General features: G+C 48.5%; 2 protein-coding genes across 4 annotated transcripts in view; one reads left to right on the top strand and one right to left on the bottom strand.

The window, feature by feature from the left end:
* GTF3A (general transcription factor IIIA) lies at window positions 1-15,504 on the top strand. Its single transcript, XM_067713195.1, has 10 exons — window positions 1-78; window positions 4,101-4,373; window positions 6,567-6,667; window positions 9,563-9,659; window positions 10,029-10,117; window positions 11,098-11,171; window positions 12,674-12,754; window positions 13,305-13,534; window positions 14,564-14,623; window positions 15,237-15,504. Exons 1-10 carry the CDS (start codon window positions 1-3, stop codon window positions 15,366-15,368), a joined length of 1,215 nt encoding a protein of 404 aa, XP_067569296.1. The 3' UTR covers window positions 15,369-15,504.
* Window positions 15,456-24,368, bottom strand: part of MTIF3 (mitochondrial translational initiation factor 3) — a 10,481-nt gene continuing 1,568 nt past the window's right edge. The window contains exons 2-5 of one of the 3 annotated variants that reach the window (XM_067713635.1): window positions 19,114-19,315; window positions 18,552-19,012; window positions 17,094-17,251; window positions 15,456-15,707 (exon numbers count right to left, since the gene is read on the bottom strand). In XM_067713635.1, coding sequence (XP_067569736.1) covers window positions 15,489-15,707; window positions 17,094-17,251; window positions 18,552-19,011 — 837 coding nt within the window. In that variant the 5' untranslated portion in view covers window position 19,012; window positions 19,114-19,315 and the 3' untranslated portion in view covers window positions 15,456-15,488. Of the gene's footprint in view, window positions 15,708-17,093; window positions 17,252-18,551; window positions 19,013-19,113; window positions 19,658-24,368 lie in introns of all 3 variants that reach the window. The other 2 variants (XM_067713636.1, XM_067713637.1) reach the window with 2 other exon arrangements.

Here is a 24,368-nt window from a genome sequence, read left to right as displayed (position 1 = left end):
ATGGCGGGGTGGGAGGCGGTCCAAGAACAGATGCTGCAGGAGGGCGAGGACTCTGCTGACAGAGGAGCAAGGACAAAGGTACAGGTGATGCCTGGGGGACCTCTCCTGACTGGTTAGATGATCAGTGACCCCGGAGGCTCCCTGAGGGACGGGGGAGACTGGCCATATTGAGGATGTGGCCGAGGAGTGGAATCTCTCTTGCTCAATCCTACCTTGGTCATCCTTGGGATGACCTTGGCTCATTCACTTTTTGTTTGAGCCAATATTTGAGAACCTAGTGTCAGTAACAGTTTACAGATGGCTAGCACTTCATGGTTGGCAAAGGGGTTTTACGTGTATTTTCTTGTTAATCCTCACAATCTGTGAAGTAGGTACTATTGTCCTCAGTTGGCTGATGGAGAACTGAGGTTCAGAGAGGTCAGTTAACTCGCCAAGTTCCCATATGATGCCCATAGCAACTGTGAGAGGAAGGCAGGGCAGGGTCTCCTCTATTTCACAGACTAGGCAAAGCAGGTTGCGGAGAGTTGCCCAAAGTCACACTCAAGTAGTTAGTGGCAATTGGGGCTGAATCCAAAAGTCTTTCTATAGCATGCCTATAAAAGAAGGAACAGAGCTTCAAGTTAAAGGTGGGTTTCAGGGATGATGTCCTGGTGCTTTGCTTGATCTGCTAGGACAGTGGCCCTAGCTGACCACCTTGTCTGTGCTGGACAAAACCGGGAGAAGTAAACATTAGGAGATAAGAATAAAATCGGGATTAAAGGGACCACACATTGAAGGGCAGTCCACATTCAAGCTATTTTGTCCATTTATCGCCATAACTACATGCGTTCTTGTCACACTGTGTGATTTTTGGATAGGAAGAAACTTGTGTGATGGTTTGATGCTGGGTCAGGGTCTCCCTCTGGTCAGAAACCTCTTTGTTCAGATGCCCTCTCCCTAGTGTGGGCGCAGGACTACCAGGTCTAGAGTTATTTTGTGTAATGTAACTATGCGTTAGTTATGCTGCAGGACAGATCACCCCCCAATTTATTGGCATAAACAAACACACACTTATTATCTCACAATTTCTGCAGGTCAGGAATCTGGGCATGGCTTACCCAGGTTCTCTGCTTCAGGGTCTCTCCCAGGCTGCAATGAAGGAGTCAGCCAGGGTTAAGGTCTCATCCCAAGGTTTGGCTGGGGCAGGATCTGCTTCTAAGCTCACATGGTCGTTGGTAGGATTCAGTTCCTCCAGGGCTGCTAGACCGAGGGCCTCAGTTCCTAGTTGGCTGTTGGCCACCCTCAGTTCTTTGCCCTGTGGGTTTCTCCAGTGTGGTTGCTGTTTTGTCACAGTGCACAAGCCCAGAAGGGAATGAAGGTCTGTTAGGAAGATGAAAGTCCCAGTGTTTTGTAACCTAATCACATCCGATCACCTTTGCCTTATGCTATTAGTTAGAAACAATTCACAGGGTCCAGTCTACCCCAAGGGGGTGGGTAATCACACAAGGATGTGAATACCAGTAAGCCGTGTTCACTGGAAGCTGTCAGAGCAGCCTGCCAACCGCAACTCAAGGGTAAGAATAGAAGGCATAAGCCAGCAGCAAGTGGGGAAAAAAATAAAGGCTACTAATTTTTGATTACTTATTATGTTGAGCCCTGAGCTAAGCACCTCGCATGAATTAACTGTCTCATATAAATCTCCCAGCAACACTGTGGCATAGATATCATTATCCCCATTGTACAGATAACACACACTTCAGAGGAATTAAATAACTCTCTCTTGAGGCCAAATAGTAAACGGTAGAGCCAGGATTCAGAGTTGGGTTGCCAAACTACCAAGCCCATTCAGGGCCTGGAGGGGGCCTGAGCCCGGGGACCCCATTTCCCACCTGAGTGCTTTTACTTGAATTGTAGGAATAATAGCTAAGAGGAACAAAAATGCTTTGCAAATGCCAGTCTTGCAAACTTAAACCTAGAAAGTCTCAGGTGTTTTACGGAGAGATTAGAGGTAGGAGAGTGTTAAGGTAGGAAAGCGGTTGAGGGGCTGTTTCAGCTGTCCAGGCTCAGAGCAAAGCAAAGCTGGGCAGCAGGTGGGAGGGAATGGACAGGCAGGTGCACAAGTCGGCCAGGCCAGGGATGGGCAGATGGAAGGAGGAGGGACAGGGGCTGATTGCACTGGTGCTGGTGGGGCCCAAGAGACATCCTTTTCAGAAGCTCCTGGTGACTCCAGTGTGCTGCCAGGGTGAGAACCACTGTTCTACATTTTCGTGGGTGGCAGACAGGGTCACACTGCCAATGGCAAGAAAGGCAGGGAGCAAGCGGGAGGGCGGGAGTGTAACCAGGTGGAGATGGTAAGACTGTTTCACTTGCAAATAATGTTGAGTTGGAGGTGACTGCTTGATGTTTTTTACTTCAGCAAAAAAAAAAAAAAAAGAAAAAAATCCGCTCCTCATTCAGAAACGTGGGATGTTGAAAACACATTGAAGAGTAAACTGCAGAGAGGATAGAGGTGGACGATGGATCAGTTCATAGGAAAGAAAGAAAAAGAAAAGGCACGGCCTGGATTGTATCAGCTTCTTTACATGCAGAGTTGTTGGGAGAGCTAAGAGTTGCTGGGAAATGTGCTTGGCTCAGGGCGTGGCACGTAATAAATGGAACTATCGGTTAATACAGTCGCATTCACTCCAAGAATGACTCCAATGGTCCAGTTTAAAGGTAAGCAAAGAGATTCAAAGAACCTTATCCAAAGTCCTACAGGGAGTAAATGTAGACCTAGACCTCAAAGTCGGTGCTCCCCGCTACAACGCCTCACATCAGAGGGCTGAGCACGAAGACGTGGGTACCGAGAAGAAGGTGTGAAGAACAGTTGGTTAAGGAGATGGGAGAAGTTGGGAAGGCAGGAGCAGAGGCACGGGGCACGGTGTGCGTCAGGAGGCCAAGAGCAGGGCGGAAGAGGAAGAGGTTTACCACGCAACCCCGCCACGGCCAGGGGGTAGCGGAATGCGGAGGAGGTAGCCGGCACCGGCACCAGGGAAACCATTTAAGATGTGCACAGTTGTAGGAGGGCTGTCTGCGGACTTGTCCCCTGAAGAGGGGTCGGACCAGCAAAGGAGAAAAGCAGCATGTGGATGCGTGGCCCAGACTCCCTCTCCCAGTCCTCAGGACCCGACAAGACAGGCCATTATCCTCGTGGGAGAGTCCTGGTTTGTTTTCAAAACTGCACTTTCTTCGCAGGGACTGCTCATCACCATCAGACAAGGGCTTGCCAAATGATTCAAAGTGATGCAGTCTGTGAAAAGTACACACCTGGGGGAACATCAGGCCATCCTGTCATTGTTATCCTCGTCCAAGGATGTCCTTTAAACATGTGGTCCCCATAAAGATACCCATACCATTCAAGCCTCTGAACAGTGCTTCTCAAATTCCAAGGTGCGTCACATCACCTGGAGACCTCTCCGATTCAAGCAGGTCCGAGGTTCCGATTTCTAACGAACGATGCTGCTGACCCGAAGACCACACTCTGAGCAGCAAGGCCTCAGGGCAATGGTCCCCAAACTTGTCTGAACGTTGGAATCACCTGGGGAATTTCCAGACTACGGATTCCCGTTTCCCAGTGACAGAAACTGTGACTTAATTGGTCCGGTATATGCTCTGGGCTTGGAAGTTTTAAAAGGTTTCCACGTGATTTTAAGCAAGTTTAGGATGCACTGCCAGGGGGCTTGCAGAGGGAGCATGTAGAGAGCTTGCAGGAAATGAATCCATAAAGAAGACAAACCCAGCTTGTAGTAAGAACTGGATAGTTTAGATCATGCAAGGGTAGTACTTCGAAAAGGGTGGTGGCGGATGGGAACACATTTAACAGTCGCCTCGGGGTCCATCACAGGGCCTGCGACTCGCGGGCACCTTTTGCTGGGGGCGGGGGAGGATGAGGGCTTGGCCACTCTTTCCTGGTTTCCGCTCCTGCCCCAAGGCGGGAGGGGCGGGGGCTGGCGAGGAGCTTCTCAGAGCATGCGCAAAAGCGGGCCGGCGAGGGGCTTTTCGGAGCATGCGCCACTACGCCGGCGCTCCAGCCCCGCCCCGCCGGGGCCGCGCTACCGGAAGTGCAGTCGGACCGCGCGTAGGATCTCACGGAGCGGTCGGTCGGCCTCGGTTCGTGGCACGTGGCTCAGCACGTGGCCGAGTGCCTGACCCTGGGCACCCTGGAGCCGCCGGCCTCTGTCGCGGAGGCGGTGTCGTCCCTGACCATCGCCGACGCGTTCGTCGCGGCCGGCGAAAGCCTAGCCTCGCTGCCCCCGGCGCCCCGTCAGAGGTTCATCTGCTCCTTCCCCGACTGCAGCGCCAATTACAACAAGGCCTGGAAACTAGACGCGCACCTGTGCAAGCACACGGGGGAGGTAACGAGGCCGAAGGCGTGGCCGCGGGGGGCGTGGCGTCCAGGCCGGGGACTAGGGGTGCGGTGCGCGCCAGGTGGGCGCTGCCCGAAGGTCCCGCGCGTGGGTGCGCAGACGCGTTCAGCTTTGGCCTCCGGGGGGCACAAGCGAACCAGCCATGCCTTAGGGCAGGGAAGGCCTGGGGAAGTAGACAGGGAGTTCTAGGACCGAGATATTCTTGCCGTGGGCTCAGGGCTCACTAAGCAACACTTTCCCCTTCTTTGAGCTTGAGTGGTGGCCAGTCACCACGTCCCCATAACGTGTAAATATTTGCAAGGTTGGAATACTCCCTCCCACGCCCACCCACAACCTGCCTTAAAAGGCCCCGCCTCCTGGGACCGGAATGGAGGAGAACTTTAGAGTTCTGGAGGTTTGCAAGCAGCATGTGTTCGTTCATTCATAGTTCAGTACCGTCCTGGCCCGGAGAGCAGCAGTTACGACAGGCAAGGCTTCTGCCGTCAGGGACCTTATGCTTTAAGCGGGAGGACAGCGGAATAAGTAGGAATGCGACGCAGTGAAGAGAGGGCTGCAGGAGGGTGGTCGGGAGAGGCCTCTCTCTTGACCTGAATGAGAAGGAAAGGTCCCAGCCTTGCAGACATTTGGGGGAGAAACAGCCCGGGCAGAGAGAACTGCCAGAGGAGCGTGTGGTCCTGGGGGTGGACGCCGGCCAACGTGATTGGGTGGGGGAACCATTCAAGGGGAGCCTGAGGGGCACGCCTGGAGGATCATTTGTAGGCCAGGGTACCAGTGGGTTTAGAGCCTGCGTTTTGTTTTGAGAGCAGTAGGAAGCCTTTGGAAGGTGACAGGTGAGCAAAGGGCGGCTCATGGAGGCCTAGGAATTGGCGAGTTTCCCAGGATTTGGCAGTCTGGCTTCTCAGGGCCTCAGCTGAAGGCCGTTAACCAGGGTGCTGCAGCTCCTGCCTCCGCTCCTAGCACTTTCCTGACTTACAGGTCATCCCTCTGTGTGTCCTCACGCTGCCCGTCCCCCTCACCCCTGCAGCATTTGAAGGATGACCGTTCCCTCCCCGGGACCTTGTCCCGCTCACTGACCCTTTCCCCTGGCTCCTCTCCCGCCCTCGAGGTTCTCCACCTGACCCACTCTCTTGGCTTCTTCTTACCCTGTGACTGGCTTCCTTCATGACGTGCTTTATGCTTCGCCTTCCTCTTTCCTCTCGCCCGTTCAACCCCCCTAAATTCTGGGCCCTGTTACCAGGATGTCCCGATTAGACTTCACGTTTCCTTTCAGACTTGTGGGCTGTATTTAGGATATTGGCACTCCCAGCTTCCTTCACACAGGCTAGAAAACTTGGAGTCATGTCATCCCAAATCTCACGTTAATTTGACAGACATTTTTCGAACGTCCTGCATGACAGGCTGTGCAGAGTTCTGTGCACCTGCCCTGGTAACGCAGCTCTTGTCTTCCTGTCCACCTGCTTTGCTACCAGTAGCGTCCTTTGAGGCCTTGGTACCTCCTTCCTGGACTGTTCTGGGGCATGTTTTCCATAGTTAAGTGCACAGAACTGGTTATAAGGGGGACATGTTTTGGCTTTTCCTACGGGTTCAGAGTGGAAGCCCTTCCTCCCAACTGCCGGGTCCCACGTGGTGGTTGCACTTCGGGCCGTGAGCTGTGTGTGTCCGGGCACCTGTGAGCTTTCTCGGATGTGACACACTCTTCTGTAGCTGTGCCGGGCGTTCTCTGAGCAGACAGTGGGCTTGTCCAGATGAGACCGCCCGCCCTGGGCTCTGAGTGGATGCGGAGATGCTGTGCGGAAGGAGAGGATCAGTGCGCGCAGGCCGCGCTGAGAGCCGGCGGGAAATCTTTAAGGGGGCCGCTGCTGAAGCCGGGTGTAGGTCAGGAGCAGGTTCACAGTACTGTACGGTTACTGTAAAGGCTGCCCGCTGGTTTCACATGGTGTTCCTGGAACAGAACCTGCTGCAGCGACTTTGTGAGCAGCTGCGGCATTTCGGTTGTCGTGTAACCCCAGGCGGGAGATCCTTGCCTGGCCTCCTGTAGCAGGTGCTCAGCACTTACTGGGTGGAAACCACCTCTACAGACAGAGTCCACGGCTTTGCCCATCAGATAGTTTAGGGCTTGAAGTAACACCAGAGCCACTGACGCAGGCAGGATTGACGTGCTTTTTGTCGCCTTCCTGCTAGAGACCGTTTGTTTGTGACCATGACGGGTGCAGCAAGGCCTTCGTCAGGGACTGGCACCTCAGCCGCCACGCCCTGGTTCACACTGGAGAAAAGCCCTTTGTGTAAGTAGAGAACTGTCTTCAGGCCTCTGAAGTGGGCGGCGTTTGGCACAGAAAATTGGCTGATGACCTTCGAGGTGAAGAAAGCGGAGCTGCTTTGGCCTGCATCTCCTGAGACAGGGTTTGGAATGTGCAAAGAGCGTTGGGGCCTTGTGGGTCATTGCGTGTGATTACTTCAGGGACGCGTTCATCCGAAGTTGTCTTGAGTTTGCATCCTCTCGTCTCCCTTTAAAGTGTATCCTAAATGGGAAATCAACCTCGTAAAGTTCAGACCAGATGGAACATGGTTCCCTGGCAGATTCTGGGCTCTGTATCATCAGGGTCTTTACGAACCAGTCAGCTGCTGGGATAAGAGACATATGAACGAGGAAGTAGAGCTTTAACAGTTTATCTTCTCTTTCTTTCAATTAAGCCCCCACTCCTCTGCCATGCCAGTGTTAATTTCATTCTTCTCTGACAGAGTTGCTCATTATCTCTGAAAAGGCAGATATTACTGCTTTTCTTTTAAACCAGCTACTTTAAAGCAGTGGATCTCAAATTTGGGGTCCATCAGAATCACCTGGAGGGCTTGTTAAGTCACAGATGGGAGCAGCCCTCCTGCTCATCAGGGAGGACCAGGTAAAGTATATCCACACCCGTGGAATACTATACAGAGGGGAAAAAGGAATGCAGGTGTTCCCTGTGAAACTAAGAAAATCTCTGGGGCTTATTAGTTGAAAAACCAAGGTTCCGAAGAGGGTGTATTTCGGGCTACCTGTTTGTGTGTAAAAAGGAGCAGGGGAGGTAGACAACAAGTCCTCTATTTGTATTTGCTTCTGTTTGTGTAAAGAAATCCTAAAGGCTACATAGCAAAACTAAAGAACGTTGTTGCCTGTCTTGGGAGTGGTGGGAGTCCTGGGTGGGTAGGGGCAGGGCTGGAAGGAACCATGCAGCTGTGTCCCTCTCCAGGCCTCTGGTTTCTGAGCTAAGTGGCCGTATACTATTTAAAACACTAAGTCTTAAATAAAAATGGGGGTGGATGTGGATGCGCGGGTTGGAGAGAACAGCGAGGGCTACTCCTGCTGGAGCAGGACGACTGCAGTGTCTCTTCCGGCTCGCTCTCCAGCCCACATCCCTCTCTTTAGCGCCAGATCCCCGAGTCCAGCTGCTTGCTGCGCGGCGTTATTTGGCTGTCTCCCTGGTTCCGTGGGGCCCAGGTCCCTGACAGTCCACAAGCTTTGTCTTTGGTCCTGTTCTTGTCAGGCGGCATCACTGCCTGCTTGCTGACCCGCAGGACTCCTGGTTCTTCCCTCCCGTCCTCCACAGCAGAAGGTCTGCAAGGGCTGTCCTTACCCTCAGGGCCTCTCCCCTCCCCCAGCTGCCCGTGTCTCGGTTCAGGCGCTGGCCTGCACGCCTCACTTGAAGTCTGTTTCCCCGGCCCTCTCTCACATCACCCTCCAGATTGCTTCCTTTCCTAAAGCTGGGCAGTGGTTTTGAGCACTGCTTATGTAATGACCTTTGTGCCTGGGCACTTTTGTGGTCTTGCCCCATTTGCTGGACTCTGACAGGAAGTGGTGGTCCAGCTCTTCTTAACTGGGCAGCAGCACTCCCACCCCCAGCTTTGCCAGGGTGTCTCACGCCCCCTGTCTCTGCTGTTTGGTTCCTGGCAGGACTTTCCTGGCCCTGTCCCGCCCCACAGTGGTGTTGGGATAGATGTCTGTGTCAGGATTGAAGTCAAGAGTGACGGAAAACTCAGCCCAATAGAGGCTTAAACAGGATAGTCTCTGTTTCTCTTGCATAACTAAGATGTAGAAAGGCCGAGGTGGATAGGGGCTCTTCCTAACTTCCTCTGCAGTCCTCATGGTCCAAGATGGCTGTCGGAGCTCCAGCTGTCACATAAGCATTCCTGCCACTGGGATGGAGGGAGGGGCAAAAGAGGTGTGCCCCCTTTTTAGACACCTGTGGGAGCTGAGCAGGATGGGCCAGCACTTAGCGGTGGGACCACAAGGGAGGCTGGAAGAAGCTCTGTTTCTGTTGGCTGTGAACCCAGCTGAAAGTCAGCGTTTTGTTCCTGAGGTCAGAAATAGCACGTGTTGGAACTCGGGGTGGGTGGTCTCTGCCACAGCACCCCTCTTGTGTCCTTCCAGTGGCCTCTGGGCATTTCTCCCCCCGTCACTCTGCACCTTTTTCTGCCTGTCCCTGTGGATAGCGTGGTGCCTGATAGGAGTGTTATTCGGGGTTTATCGATGAATGATGGGTAAGATGAGGGCTTGTAAAGGAAGTCCTGCTTCATCCATCCGGCTTATGAAAACTCATCACAAAAAGAGCACATATTAAAAATCACAAAGAATTTAGATAATTCAAAGTCAAGATATAGAAACACTCATTAAGGGGAGCTACACCGGCTTGGTGATATGTCACAGGGCCTAATGGTTTATGGTTCTGTAAATATCTGTTTTTTACCTCTAATGATAAGCTGAAACCAGTTTTTTTGTTTGTTTGTTTGTTTTGTTTGTTTGAGGTCTTTTTGGAAATGTAGTTTGTAGAGACATTTCAAGCAAAATTAAAGTTATCAGATTCTAACCTGAGAACAGTTTAACTTAAGCATGATTTAAGTCTAAGCAGGGTTTAGGCTTTTGGAACTAGTGTTTTTCATCTTCCCTCTGTCCACTGTATAATGTCTGCTACACTGTGCTTAATTTCAGAAGCCTAACAAGAAAATGCATCTCTCGTTACATATAATCACGTCAAATTGAGAGGCGTTATGTGGTATGGCTTAACACTTTGGAATTTGTTAAAGACTATTTTTTATTATACTTTGGAATAATTAGCTTTTATAAAGTGGGAGGATGTACACATCTTAAAATTTCTCTTCCCTTGGTTTGTTAATATTTTGGTTTTTACACAATTTCCCAACAGTTGTACAGCTAGTGGCTGTGATCAGAAATTCAACACAAAAGCAAACTTGAAGAAACATTTTGAACGCAAACATGAAAATCAGCAAAAACAATATGTAGTAAGTATGAATGATTTTATATGCTTAAATTCTGACTTTTTTATGTTTATTGCCTGTGTGTCTAAAATTTTCATCAACCAAATTTTGTTGGTCAAATATCTGAATTTAGTTTGACACTAGCTATCATAATAATGGTTTATTTTGAAAGCAGACTTTTTGCTAATTAAAGTATATTATTGGTAGACTACCCCAGATGAATCGTTTTTGCTGTTTCATATGTGTTACTCTTCAAAGCTTCTTGAATTTTATAGTAACTAAATGGGTGAAAGTAGCAAGTATGTAATTTCTGCGATATTTTTATCTTGAGAGGATTCTGTTATGAACTGTTCTGGATTTGTTTTTGTGACTACCAAACCTTTACTTAAACAGTGCAGTTTTGAAGGTTGTAAGAAGACCTTTAAGAAGCATCAGCAGCTGAAAATCCATCAGTGCCAGCACACCAACGAACCGCCGTTCAAGTAGGTACCTTACGTGGGTGAAACCTCTTAAAGTTCAGGTGGGGATAAGATTAAAATGCATAGGTTGCATACCAATGCTCAGAAGCAGTTTCTTAATCAACATTTTCCTGTTAAGTTGTACAGTGTATGCCCATTTATGTATTGGGCATTTCACAAGTTTGTGCTTTTGTTTCTCTAACAGAAAGATTTAATGTGTTTCAGAATAATTTGTGAAATTAGTACAATTGTGGTTAAGCTTGAAGGTAAGGCTTATGTCTTAACTACTCAAATAGAGCCTGTTCAGTGGCGTGAAATGTCCTTATGCAGATGCTAAGTATTCCTTTCCTGTAGAACAAAGGTATCTGGGCTTAGCCTGCATCAGAGAGGGTTTCAGGAGGAACAGGAAGAGGTGACTGGACGCGTTGGAAGACACTTGCAAAGGGCACCTGCTGATGGCCGTCCTGCGAGCCCTGGCTGGCGCTTTGCACGGCTGGGTGGTCCCCTGCCTGGGACTTGTTGCCGTTGACAGTGCCCGTGCCTGCTTGCAGCTCTGCCGCCTCTTCCTGTGCCGCTGGTGGCCTGAGCGCAGAAGGGGCGCCCAGAGGCCATGCATCTGCTGCTGTTTTCTTTTCACACCATCCCATGGCAACATCATTAGAAGAACTAGACGCAAATGACTCAGGATGGCTTAGGTGTTTACCCGAGCCATCTTTTTGTTGCCATGAAAACGGTATATTTTCAGAGGTATAAAGGTGAAAACTGTTTAATGTGATCACATAAACAACAAAAAAAGTAATGACTTTTTTCTCTCAGTTTGTTCTGCCCAAGGCTGGTGAAGTAACTTGCATTTCATCTACAACTAGGTCTGAATTTGAAATCCCATTTTTATGACTGGTTTGGTTGTGGGAAGAGGAAACTTTGGCAGGATGAGGACGACATACTATTTAAGTACAGTTCTGTCTGAAAACGGATCAGCTAACGCTCGTGTGTTGTTGACCCAGGTGTACCCACGAAGGATGTGGAAAACACTTTGCCTCCCCCAGCAGTCTGAAGCGACACGGGAAGGTCCACGAGGGTATGTACTGGTGCCCGCTCTGACGGGCACACCAGCAGTAGAGCGTGTTAATTCTCTGACTGCTTGAGTCTGTGGTCATCCCAAGAAGCCGAAACTGCTTGGGCAGGGGCTCCATCTGCCTGTTCAGGTTTTATGCTCTTGACCAAAGAGCTGCTGGGTGTCGTGTCTGCCCTTCCACTCCTTGTTGTTGCTGTTGAGAGTTAACGTTTATTGTTTACAGCCGTGCCTGCTTATGCTTCTTCCTTGTGAAAGGGTTGGAACTCCAGCAGTGGCTTTGCTGCTTCAGCTGCTTTTAACCTCTTCTCTTTCCTTTCCTTGTTGGCATTCAAAGGACTTGGATTATAGTTTGAGGTTTTTGGAGTAATCAGGTTGTAACTTTTTTCAGAAAGACTTGATTAAGCCAACAGCTTGAATCTCTTCTGTTTCCATGAAGGATTTTTGATACATATTCCAGTTTCCCAAACCTTAGAATTTATGTGACTTAAAAAAAAATGTATTTATTTATTTATTTTTGGCTGCGTTGGGTCTTCGTTGCTGTGCGTGGGTTTTCTCTAGTTGCGGTGAGCGGGGGCTACTCTTTGTTGTGGTACGCGGGCTTCTCCTTGCGGTGGCTTCTCTTGTTGGGTAGCATAGGCCCTAGGCGCGCAGGCTTCGTTAGTTGTGGCACGTGGGCTCAGTAGTTGTGGCTCGTGGGCTCTAGAGCACAGGCTCAGTAGTTGTGGCGCACGGGCTTAGTTGCTCCACGGGCTGTGGATCTTCCCGGACCAGGGCTCGAACTTGTCTCCCCTGTATTGGCAGGTGGATTCTTAACCACTGCGTCACCAGGAAAGTCCCCCCTTTTTTTTTTAAAAGACAAGAGACTAGTAGTTGAGTCTTTTAGTTTCTCTCTGGTATTTAACTGGGTGAAGCTCAGGCTGACTGTTACACTGACTAATCCAGTTCAAGTGCTTTGCACAGTGTCCATTTTTGTTCACAGAGTTTTTCTCTGGAATCTTTTCTTTTTTCCCTTAGCTGCTTCTTCCTAGTTATTTTTTGCAGCATGAAATTTACAAGATATTGGCACTACAGGAAGCGGGGGGCGGGCAAGGTTATCCTTGGTGGTTTATCCAGGGCAAAGGGCTGAGTAAAAAAAGAGGCAAAGGTAAAGCTCGGGGAGGGGAAAGGGGCCTTGAGCCATGGAGGCGGAGTTGGGGGAGTGCATCACAGCAGCTGGGAGTTCGTGGGCCGTGTACCCAGCCCACTGAGAACAGGAGAGGGAGGGCCTCCTCCTGAAGCCCTGCTGAAGGGAGAGCCTATATGAAGGACCTTGACATGCAGTTGTTTGGTTTTACTGTAAAATAAACTTTTCTTAGTTTTCATAGCTACCTTGCAGTCTAATTTTTTTTTGATAATTTGCTTGATTTTTTGATAATTATTTTCCTTTCAGTCTAATTATGATTGGTGTTTATGCCGAGTATTCACAAAAGGCCATGCACCAATCTGTTTTTTTTTTTTTGGAATAGGCTATATGTGTCAAAAAGAATGTTCTTTTGTGGGAAAAACATGGACAGAGCTTCTGAAACATGTGAGAGAAGCCCATAAAGGTAAGGCAGGCATGAGGGGCATATGAATATCTGCCCCTGTGGAACTGACTGAGTGCTTTTAAAGGGTGAAACGTTAAATGTGAACTTGAAAGTACAGAGTTTCTATAGTGTGTCTGGGAAGTCCAGGGTGCCTCAGCTGTTTGACACGTGAGCAGAGATCTGTGGTCCTGGGCCGAGGCCTGTGCACATATTAAAGGCTCGGGCAGGTGAGGCCTCCGGGGAGGCCCTGGCTGATGTCTGCGGGGCAGTCTGGGAAGCGTGCCCTGTGTGTTGGGGGACACGGAAGAAAACCGGTCCGTTTAACTCCCTCCCCTTGCTGCACCTCCGGGTGGAGAACCCCTGCTGCTTGCAGACAAAAACAGGGACTTCATGCCATGTAGGAACTTGGAAAAATTGAGGCACACTGGAGTTAGTTTCCTCCCAGATTTCTGATCTATGTGTCATCATAAGGTTTTGGGCATCGAATATGTCGCTTGATACATTCCAAATTAGTTTTTCCTGTATGGTAACACATGGGAAGTGGGCTCAGTTTGCTAGTCTGCTCCCGCAGAGGACGTAACATGTGACGTGTGCCAGAAGACGTTTAAGCGCAAGGATTTCCTGAAGCAGCATATGAGAATTCACGCCCCGGAGAGGGACGTGTGTCGGTGCCCCAGGGAAGGCTGCGGCCGCACCTACACCACCGTGTTCAACCTCCAGAGCCACATCCTCTCGTTCCACGAGGAGTGGCGCCCGTTCGTGTGTGAGCACGCCAGCTGCGGCAAGGCATTTGCCATGAAGGTGAGCGCCCGCCCGGGCGCCGTCCTTGGGGGCTGCTGGGCTCCAGGGAGCCTGGCCCCAGGCGGCAGATGGGAGGCTGGGGGGGACTCGGGCCCTTCACTCCTGCTCCAGCAGGAGTGGTTCTTCACCAGACTCTGCGAGCAGACAGATTCGCCCCTGCCAGTGCTGTGCTCAAAGTCTGGCCTTCAGCATCGCCAGGGAACTTGCGAGCAATGCACATCCAGACCCCCTGAATCAGAAGTTCGGGGGATGGGCCCAGTCATTTTTGTTCTAACGAACTTTCCAGGTGATTCTTACGTGACGGAATTTGAGACCCAGTGGCCTCTGGTACCATGTGCTTATTATTTATGAGTCTGTTGATATTTGGGGTGTCCTTCTGGGCTGCCATCATCTGGGGATTGAGAAGGGGAGCAAGAGACAAGGACATGGGGGACCTTAGAGCTTCGGGACACTGGTCTAGACTTGGAGACCGTGACCCCAGGTGGAGGGGCCCATGCGGCTCTGAGGACCCGCGCCCGGTTGGTGCTCTCACAGGCGCTCGTGTGAACAATGGTAGAGACTGAAGTTGGGGTGAGGCTGGCTTAGCACAGCCCAGACCGTGAGAAAACCACGGAACTGCTGGTGGTCAGTGTTCGTGCTGAGGACAGCAGGACTTGGGTCAGATTTTCCACTGGTGTTTGGCGATGCTGATGACACAGATTCAGTTAGAAGAGCCTCCTTCAGCTCGGAAGGGTTTTCAGAACTCGCCCCCCAAACCCCTTACTATGAAAGAACTAGGAAGCCACAGGCACACGTGGTGAAAATGTATACATTCCTAACCTGGGTCCTTGGAAAAGGCAGTGATTTTAGTCCAAGATTTAAGGGACAGTTCCGCTCCAGTGGTAGAAGTCAGATCCCTCAACAGAATGTAACAGAAAGAAGGCTGTCCGTTTATTTAAATGACTCATGGGGTTTTCATATTAGCAGACACCAAATACCAAGTGGCAGTGTTTTACAAATAAAACTGTTTTTCTTTTTCCTTCATTGTAGCAGAGCCTCAGCAGGCATGCTGTTGTGCATGACCCTGACAAGAAAAAAATGAAGCTCAAAGTAAGTTGAGACTTAGCAAGCTGTTAACTTTAAAACATAAATTGGCTTAAACTAGATGCAATCTATTTAGCATATTTTCAACTACTTATTACTGTGTGAGGCTGTACTACTATACAAAGCAATTGTGTGGATTTCACTTTCTTACTTCACGACAGTAGTTTTGTTGTTGTATATACTGCGATCGTTGTATACCTGATAGGTATACGACTCCAGTAGTTTTGATTTTGAATTCGAGTTACAGTCGTCCCTTGGTATCCATGGGGAATTGGTTCCAGGAACCCCCAGGATACCAAAATCCGCAGGTGCCCAAGTAAAGTTATATGAGGATTTTCGACTGCGCAGGTGTCCATGTGCCTAACCCCCCCCAAGTTCAAGGGTCAGCTGTATTTGCACATAACCTCCGCACATCTTCCATATACCTTAAATCATCTCTATGTTACTTACAATACCTAATACAATGAAAATGCTATGTAAATTGTTGGCACACGGTAAATTCAAATTTTGCTTTTTGGAACTTTCTGGATTTTTCTTTTTTTAAAATATTTTTGATCAGCTGTTGGTTGACCCGCAGATACAGAGGCGTGCCTGTAATCTGTCTTCCTTATTCCCAAAGGTGAGACCGTCTCATGAAAAACGGAGTCTGGCCTCTCGGCTCAGTGGGTACCTCCCTCCTAAAAGGACACAGGACCAGGGCGTGTCTTTGCCCAGAAATGGGGAGACTGAACTGCCTTCTGAACTGCACTAAAGGCAAGGTGCCCTCTGCCGTGGCGACGCTGGCCCCAGCTACACACCAGACTGCTTTGTTTGAAGGACCGCAGACCAGCCAGCTCAGTTATTTTCTCTCAGAAGCACGTTTTTATTAAAATCACTGGTGCAGAGCATTGGATGCTCCGTCGTTTCCATTTCCTCTGTTCAGAGCGTCTCCCCTCTGGGTCCCCAGAGCTGATCTGCACGCATTGTCTTCCTTTTGGCTCAAGGGACGAAGCACACACATCACAGCCTTGCCCCGTCTGATGGGCTGTGGCCTGGATGAGAAGGTAGCTATTCCAGGCATAGTCTGCAGTATTTGATTACATATCTCCTCCTAGAAAAGGAAAACAGCCGAAGACTAATTTAAAACCAACATCTTTGATTCTTCCCCGTGGTAATGCTCTAATACGCATAAAAACCAGCATGCTTGAATTGCTGTTCAAGGGATTTGCTGAATCGAATCGTACATACCTGGTTAAGTTGACTGAAACCTGTACAATAAGCAGGCAGTTATACAAACTCCATGTAACTAGGCTAATGCACTAAAGGCTTGATAGTTTTAAATCCCGTCAAGGCACTGAGGGGCTGTTTGGCCAGACCACCCTCTCGAAAAAAGTGCAAAGCAGTGGGTTTGGGCACTGGCAGAACCCCTCCTTTCCCCCAGGTTGTCAGCCCAGTGCCGTTCCCAGCACTCATTCACAGAGTCATTGGGGTGGTTAGAAAAATACAGACAACTCAGTTCTAGAGATTCTGGGTCAGCTGCGCTGGGCTGGGCCGGGCCCTAGGCCTGAGTCATTCTAACGTGGAACTAAGGTTGAAAACTGCTGGAATAAATGCTGCCTTTTAGATGCTGCAAGTTGTCTAACTCAAAAAGCAAAGTAGATAGTCCACAGACTTATCCTGGGACTGTAAACTGCTAGCCACTTTCTGGAAGACAATTTGACTTTATATGGAATGCTGCTTATAGGCCTTTATAAAGAGGAAACAGACTTTAGAAGATGAACCCATAACGTTTCTAACTTTCCTATTTAAGTACTGGATCCTCTACAATTTGTAAAACAGAATAGCATATATCCTGTAAGTTATAAAGGAGTTTTTCTTTTATAAATTTATTTTTAGTTTTGCGTTGGGTCTTTGCTGCTGCACGCGGGCTTTCTCTAGTTGCGGCTAGCGGGGGCTACTCTTTGTTGCAGTGCGCGGGCTTCTCATTGCAGTGGCTTCTCTTATTGCGGAGCATGGGCTCTAGGTGCGCGGGCTTCAGTAGTTGTGGCTCGTGGGCTCTAGAGCACAGGGCTCAGTAGTTGTGGCTCGCGGGCTCTAGAGCACAGGGCTCAGTAGTTGTGGCTCTTGGGCTCTAGAGTGCAGGCTCAGTAGTTGTGGCGCACGGGCTTAGCTGCTCCGCGGCACGTGGGATCTTCCTGGCCAGGGCTCGAACCCGTGTCCCCTGTATTGGCAGGCGGATTATTAACCACTGCGCCACCAGGGAAGCCCTGTGAACTAGAGTGTTTTCATGTGGTGAAGTATTGATGCTACAATGGAAAAAGTAACGTGTACATTTTGCATTTTGAAAAACAAATTGGAAAGCTACTATCGTCACTGGGTAGGATTAGTAGTTACTTTTCTTTGCCTTTACATTCCCCAGATTTTCTACAGTTGTATTTTTAAGATCAGAAAGAAAACAAAAACACACAGGCAGTCAGTCACACCTGCTTTTACTCACCATTTTGTTTTCTGGCTCTTCTGTAGTCTTCCCTTTCTTTATTGTAATTTGAACTTTGTACTTTTTCTCGATCCACTGCTGAATCTGTTTACTCTTTGTGTCCAAATCATGTTGTCCAATATTTGAAGAAAAAGTCAGTTCCTTTGTCAGGGTGGGTCCTGGTTTGAAAGAGTGAGACTTGGCGCTAGTCTGTGTGAGGCCTGTGCTTCATCACATGCTCGTCCTAAGTCTACGTTGCTACAGAGGGCCTACAAGTCCTCCTGTCCAGTAGTTTCACATGCCAGTAAACATTCAAACACGGGAGACAGACACAGGTAAAATACCAATTTTTTACCTGCCAAGTAAGAGTATTTCAACATGGAATGCTTCTGTTTATCATTACCATTGTCGGATGAAAGAACAAAGAAGTGGTTCTTTAAAAGGAACCAGTTAATCCTCATTCTTATTTTGGATGGTGGGTAACAGGTGTTTATTATGTTTTTTCTTTAGGCTTTCTTTTCTTATATTTTTTCTTCTTTAAATTAATTTTTCTAAAAAGGAGTTCTTTTATTAACACCTCTTTGCTTCCTTACAGCTCCTACCAGCTGGTCTGAGTTCTCTGTCAGCCCTTCAGCCATCTCTGAACCAAGCTTCTCAGGCTGTCCACCTTTTTGTTGTAAACGTGACATAGTTTGATGTCCTTATCACCCTAGCTGGCCTCTGTGGATAGTTTTTGTTTTCCAGTCAACATCTCTGTTGTTAAATGTGGTGTCAGAAAATTGACACGTGGCCTTACTGTGCAGCTCTGGAGCCAGCCTTCTGACCTCTGTCCCAGTGTGTTTTCTGTAATGATCAGCACTTACTAGGAATCATGAAAAGCAAACCTCTTCACTTAACATCCAACTCACAGCTTCTGTACGGTTTAAATGACAAGTGAGTTGGCACATCACGTGAGCGTTCCTACACTTACTGTGACGAAACGGGCGTGGGGCACGCTCCAGGAATCACTTCAGAGTTAGGGAGTGCTTCCGTGTGATTAACTGCACACGCACACACGCACCCGCCCCCCCCGCCCCGCTTAGAGATGATGGGAGCAGGGGAGGAGGGCGCCCCGACAGGTGAGCGGCCCAGGACAGGACCAGGAGCCCACCCCACCTGTCCACGTCGTCATGCCCTTGCGCAGTGGAAGGCCAGGCAGCCGTCGGGGGGGTTAAGGGGTTCCCATTATTTTGGTGGTGGTCACCTTGTTTTCCCCTCATTTTACACAGGTGTAGAGGAAGACATGACAGACACAAGAGTAGCAAGGAAAATAGAAAAAAAGGGATAGAAATAAGTGGACGAAAAAGACACTGGAAACGGTGGTGAAAGGACGTCTCAGCTTCTCACTGGCCTGTTGTCACAGGGGCCCTGGCAAATGCCTGACCTCAGCTGCGGATGTGCAGTCCTGAGGACCTCGGGGGCAGACAGCAAGGTACCTACCAGGCTTGGGCTCGGCCCTCTCCATCCCTCTGAGCCGGAGCCGCTCCTGGTAGATCTGCGTGCCCGTCATGAGCTGGTACTGCGGGGGCTGGGCGCCGGGGTCCCTTGGCACCAGCCGCAGGTCCTGCTCGGCCATGAGCCTGATCACGTTCGCTCGGTGCATGGGGCCCAGGTCGTTGCCCTTCTCGTCCAGCACCTGAATGATGCGCTCGTTAATTTTTCTTCCAACGTTACGAAAAGCTGTTTCATTCTTTTTTTTCTTTTCTCTCTTGTCCTGGGTGTCTTCAGTACTAAAAGCTTCTGCGTGAATGAGGCAGGACAGTCTTGGGGCAGAGGCAATGTGGGATGGTTCCGCCAGCGCCGTCTTCTGTACGACGTATTTACCCAAACGTCTTCTAATGCAAGTATTTTCCGTTTTTATAGTTTGTAATGTTAACCTCTTTAGCAAAAGAGCAGCCATCCTAAAAAGCAGGGAGAAAAGCTCACTGAAGTCTGATCACTTATTCCCATGGGTCGGTGCCGTGGAACATGGAGGGCGTGTGTGAGCCTGTGGGAACCTCACCTGTGAACACTGCAGGTCCATGCACAGGAAACTTAAAAGTTATCTTAGCTGACTCCGTTCCCCATGGATCTCACAGTGCTAGCTCCAAAAGCAGATACACCCTAAGGCTTTATTTAGGACGATGCAGAACATTGAATCCCTGGTGACTCAACAAACACCTCTTCATGAACGTAGTGAACAACTCATCAATACATCTGACGGTCTACAAAAGGTAAGAACACTGTTATGGGAAAGGGGACCCTCCAGGAAGACAGCTGACCCCCTGGAAGAATGAACTGGGACTCTCAGAAAGGAAATGCCCTGACATTAAAGTGGCCTCATAAACTACATCCATCGCTCACAAGGCAGGTGCTGCACTGCAGCCGAAGGTGAGCTGAAGCGTCAGGCGCGTGTGGTCTGACTTACGGCTATGAACGCTGCACTTAGAAGGGGCACTTTGATTTTTTAGTTGCTTGTCCGCCATAATGTGTCCCTCCTACCATCCACATGACAGGTAGACCTGAGAAGTGTCTGAGGAAGTGATGAGAGGACCCGTTCATCTCATCTGGGTTTGCTGAGAAACACGAGAGAATCAAGAACTCAGAGAGGTAGGTGTGTGTGGCTCGTCAATGAGAGAAGAGGATGCGGTGCCTTAGGCGGCGCTTCTCAGAGAAGGCTCCCTGGGGCACCTGCTCGAGCATCACCTGGGGCGTTTGTTCAGACTGGAAGCTCCCTCTGGTCCAGCTCTGATCCCCCTGGGCTGGGTAACCCACCCCTCCTACCCGTCACCACCAACCACGCCCATCGTCGACCAGTGACATGGGTGGGGGGAATGAACAGCAAACTATGGAAAGTGATGGGAGGCGCACGTTCTCACCTCCCTCCCCCGCAGGTCTGTGGCTATGGCTTCAACCCCCCAGCCCCCCCAGAACGCCACCCTTGCAGAGTTAACTGCCCACCCAGCCCCTCCACGCAGATACCCAGCGGGCACCCTCATCAGCACGGCCAGAGCTGAATTCCACCTGCCCTGCTCCCCGCTCTGTCCTCCCGTGTCCTGTCCTCACATACACCCTCTGGCGCTCAGGCCCAGACAGCTGAGTGATCTCTGACCCTTCTTTTTCAGCAGATCCCACTGTTCGCCCTCTAAAAATCAGCAGGATCCAAGCACTCCACCTTCTCCCTCGCTGCCTATCGCCCTGCCCCTGACACGCCCTCATCTCTCACCTGGATCAGGTCCCAGCCTCCTGACCGCCCTCCCCGCTGCTGCCCCTGCCCCTTAAAACATGGAAGTCAGGCCGCGGCGCTCCTCTGCCCACAGCCCTCCGCGGCCCCCACCTCGCTGCAGAGCCCCCGGCACCAGGCCCCCGCCCACCCCTGCCCACAGCACCCGCCCCGCTTCCTGCGCTCCCTGTCCCAACCGCACGGGCCTCCCTGCCATTCCTGTAAACGCCGGGCGCGCCCTCCCCGCAGCCCCCGCCCCGGGTGGGATCCTCTCCCTCAGACGATGCCAGTTCATTTACTTCTCGGCGAGGCCTTCCCTGTCCACTCTGTCAACGGCACATCCCATCCTTTCAAACCCACGACCTTGCCTTTTAAAGAGATTCACTGCTGACAAACACTGATCTACACACGAACACTCAGTCTTTCCTCACTGGAACGTAAGCTTCATGAGAAAACGTCACTTGTCTACTTCGTTCACTGCTGTGCTCCCCACACTACCGCCTACAGCCTGTCTTAGTACGTACAGCCGTCCTCGGTATCCACGCGGGACTGGTTCCAGGACACCTGGCATGGACGCCAAACTCCGAGGATGCTCACGTCCCTTATATAAAAAGCTGTCGTGTTCGCACATAACCTATGCACATCCTCCTGTACACTTTGAATCATCTCTAGATTACTTATAATACCTAATACGATGGAAGTGATATATAAATAGTTGCCTGGCACAGTCGCTTTTTGGAACTTTCTGGCAATTTTTTCTTTTTTGAGTATTTTTAGTCATGTTTGGTTGCAGCCACGGATGTGGAACCTGTGGATACGGAGGGCTGACTGTACGTGCTGAATGACTGCATGAGCCCAAGGAAACCGCCAGGAGGCAGGCGGTGTCTGGGGGCAAATCTCCAGGTCGTCAGGTGCATCAGCGGCCCCCACCGCAGATGCGCCGTAAGAGTGCTCTTTTTATTCTAGAGATACTGAACTTTCCTCCGTATATTTTATTCCTTTATTCAAAAGCTGGGGCCCTTTTTTCCAGGAGTATTCAATCATACCGCTGTGTCAGTTTTCTTCTGGTGCTCTTCTATAGTATCGTGAGAAGATATTGTCAGATTTATGAATAAACCTTGAATAAAATGATCCATGCTTTACAAAAAAAAAAAAAAATTCCCAGCTGGCATTTCAAATGTCCACCAACCTCAGTGAGCTCTACGGCCAGATGTTTCATCCACAATGAATGAATGGGTCACCTGACGGTCATTAACTGGGGATGCAGATGCTGTAAAGGCTCCACAGTGGGACTGAACTGGGTTTTAAATAGCTGAGATACTTACTGTTCAATAACAGACACTCAGATACTTGTTGCCACATGGCGGAAGCCGGCAAACCAAACAGAAAAGTCTGAAGACACTGGAGACGACTTTTCCATTATCCTCAGAAAAAGAGCAGCAGCAGCAAGTCCCAAAGTTCAGTATGAGTTAGGAGGAAACTAGCAGTTACAGACGAAAGCTAGTGTGCCCTGTGTAATGAGTTACCAACACGTTACATAGAAAATACTACTCAATAGGTAGGATTTTGTAAAACAAGGAAGCGAATGAACAAACTAGGCACAGGAGAAAGATGAAAAGAAATTTAAGAAGAACCCTGAGGTTTCCTTAAGGTTGAAGACACAGTAATTTTCATTCCCCTATTCTTCCTAATTACCATTATTTTTCTAATTTTTTTTTTTTTTTGCGGTACGCGGGCCTCTCACTGTTGTGGCCCCTCCCGTTGCGGAGCACAGGCTCCGGACGCGCAGGCTCAGCGGCCGTGGCTCATGGGCCCAGCCGCTCCGCGGCATGTGGGATCTTCCCGGACCGGGCACGAGCCCGTGTCCCCCGCACCGGCAGGCGGACTCTCAATCACTGCGCCACCAGGGAAGCCCTCTCTAATTTTTTATAAAGAGGAAGTATTTTTTATACTGATAAATTCTATTTGTTTACAAAATAAAAACTATTTCAGAAAGATAATGTAGATTTTTTTAAAGCTTTAAAAACATTTTCCAAGAAGAGGAAAAGGTAAAGAGTAGAAAAATTATTATAACAATAATTGAATATAATATATTAATATATAATTATTAATTATATTTTAATATTATGATATATAATTATATAAAGATTATACACTATAATTTATATAAATTATAATTTTTATGAATTATAAAATTTATAACAATACTATATAAGTATATATTATAATTATATAATTATAATAATATATAATTATTAATGTAATAATTAAAAATGGTTATTATTTACCTTTACCTTTTTAAAGGTTCTTGCTATTATTCAAATTTTAAAAGGCTTTAAATGTTCTTGACTTACACAGCAGTTATGCTTCAACACTAGCTAAATTTTGGCTTTGGAGCAGCAAAAAGGAAGATATACCTGTTTCTTCAAAGTAAGCTTTTCATAAAAGATAAAAATATAAATAACAGAGTTAGGGAAAAACCTGTGATATGAAATTTGAATCGGAAACATCAGCATAAATTCAAGTAATTGAGAAACTTCTTATTAGGAAAATTCTCGAGCATGTACAGAAAAAACAGCAAAATAAAGGCCTAAGCACCCATCACTTAGCTCCTTGATTTGCAGCATGTGGTCCAACAGGCTTTCTCTCCACCAGCAACTACTCCCGGGACCCCAGCATCTGTGAACTACTTCCGAGTAAATCCTGTGTCACCAGTAAACACTCCAGTAAGAGCTGAGGACTCTTGTATCTTTTGAATAAACACAGTAACACATCCCAACTGATAATCATTCCTCTATATGTTCAAATATCCAGTCTTCAGGTTTCCCTGATAGTATTACCATTTTGTACATTTCATTTACAGTTTGATCGCATGAAGAGACTCCCACGGGCCAAATGTGTGATAATTTAAACATCAGTGACTGAAATTCATTTCAACACACCGAATATGCAAAAATCTATGAACAAGAAAGATAGTTAGCCACAACTGTATGTGACTGCTACTCTGACTCCTTACTCTGGAAACTGGTCATTGAAAAAGAACTAAGCACTTATTCTACCTTTTTAAGAAGAACTGTAATCACCGCCAGTTGATGAAGAAAAGCGTTCTTTAGAGGAGAATGCCAGCTAATACATGGAGAAGAAAAGTAAAAGTAATTTGAAAACCACCATTTTGCCACCTCCGATCAAATCACTGACTCGGGCAAGGATGGATGCAAAGATCATTAGGTAAAAAGCTGATGAGGAAACAAGGTATTCAAGCGGTGCCGAAGGGTGACCCAAAGAATACTTCCAGACTCAAGCGGGAAATGCGCACTCTGGCCGCCACCCCGTGACAGAGGTCAGACTCAGCACACTGTCAGCATGCACATCATTAACTAGAGTTCAATATTCATTTACAATCTCTTCATTTTGAGACAGAGTTTACAATGAAATGTACGAATCTTACATAATTTGACAACACCTTTGTTACCAAACTCCTATCAACTGAAGAGGTGAAAATAACTTCTATTTGTTCACTCCCTGCTTTTCTTTCCTACATAGCTGACATTGTATATTGACATCTATTCTTTCCAGGGAGGTTGAGTCAAAAGGTACATGGATTCTAGTGGACTAAATATTTGTGAAATTAATTTTGCCAATTCCGATGACTTTAAGAATCCTTTCTCACGCCTTCCAAAGGAGTTTCACTAAGTCCTCCTGCCTACTGCCCTGCCCACTGCCCCACTTGCCCCATTCCAGCCCGGGGTGAGCACTACTGTCACCAAGCCTTCAGGTTGCTGTCCGCTGGCCCTGGTTTTGTACAAAGTACTCTCCGCACTGCCGAGCTGTTGACGAGCTAGAACACTGATTAAAACACTGAAAAAAGCTAACATATATCTTGGCCAATTACTTAACCACATTTCTTTAGCCATAAAATTTTAAATTTATTTTATTTTTTAGTTATTTTATTGAAATAAGTTAACCATCCACAAAACATTTTTTGAAAAGCTCTTAAATCCTGAGCTCAAGACTCAATATTAAAAGTTGTACTTATTCCTGTATATTAATTTTCT

Source organism: Pseudorca crassidens, chromosome 18 (assembly GCF_039906515.1).
Source record: "Pseudorca crassidens isolate mPseCra1 chromosome 18, mPseCra1.hap1, whole genome shotgun sequence".
NCBI lineage: Eukaryota > Metazoa > Chordata > Mammalia > Artiodactyla > Delphinidae > Pseudorca > Pseudorca crassidens.
Note: the sequence above shows the minus strand (reverse complement) of the source record. Positions and strands in the feature narration are given on the sequence as shown.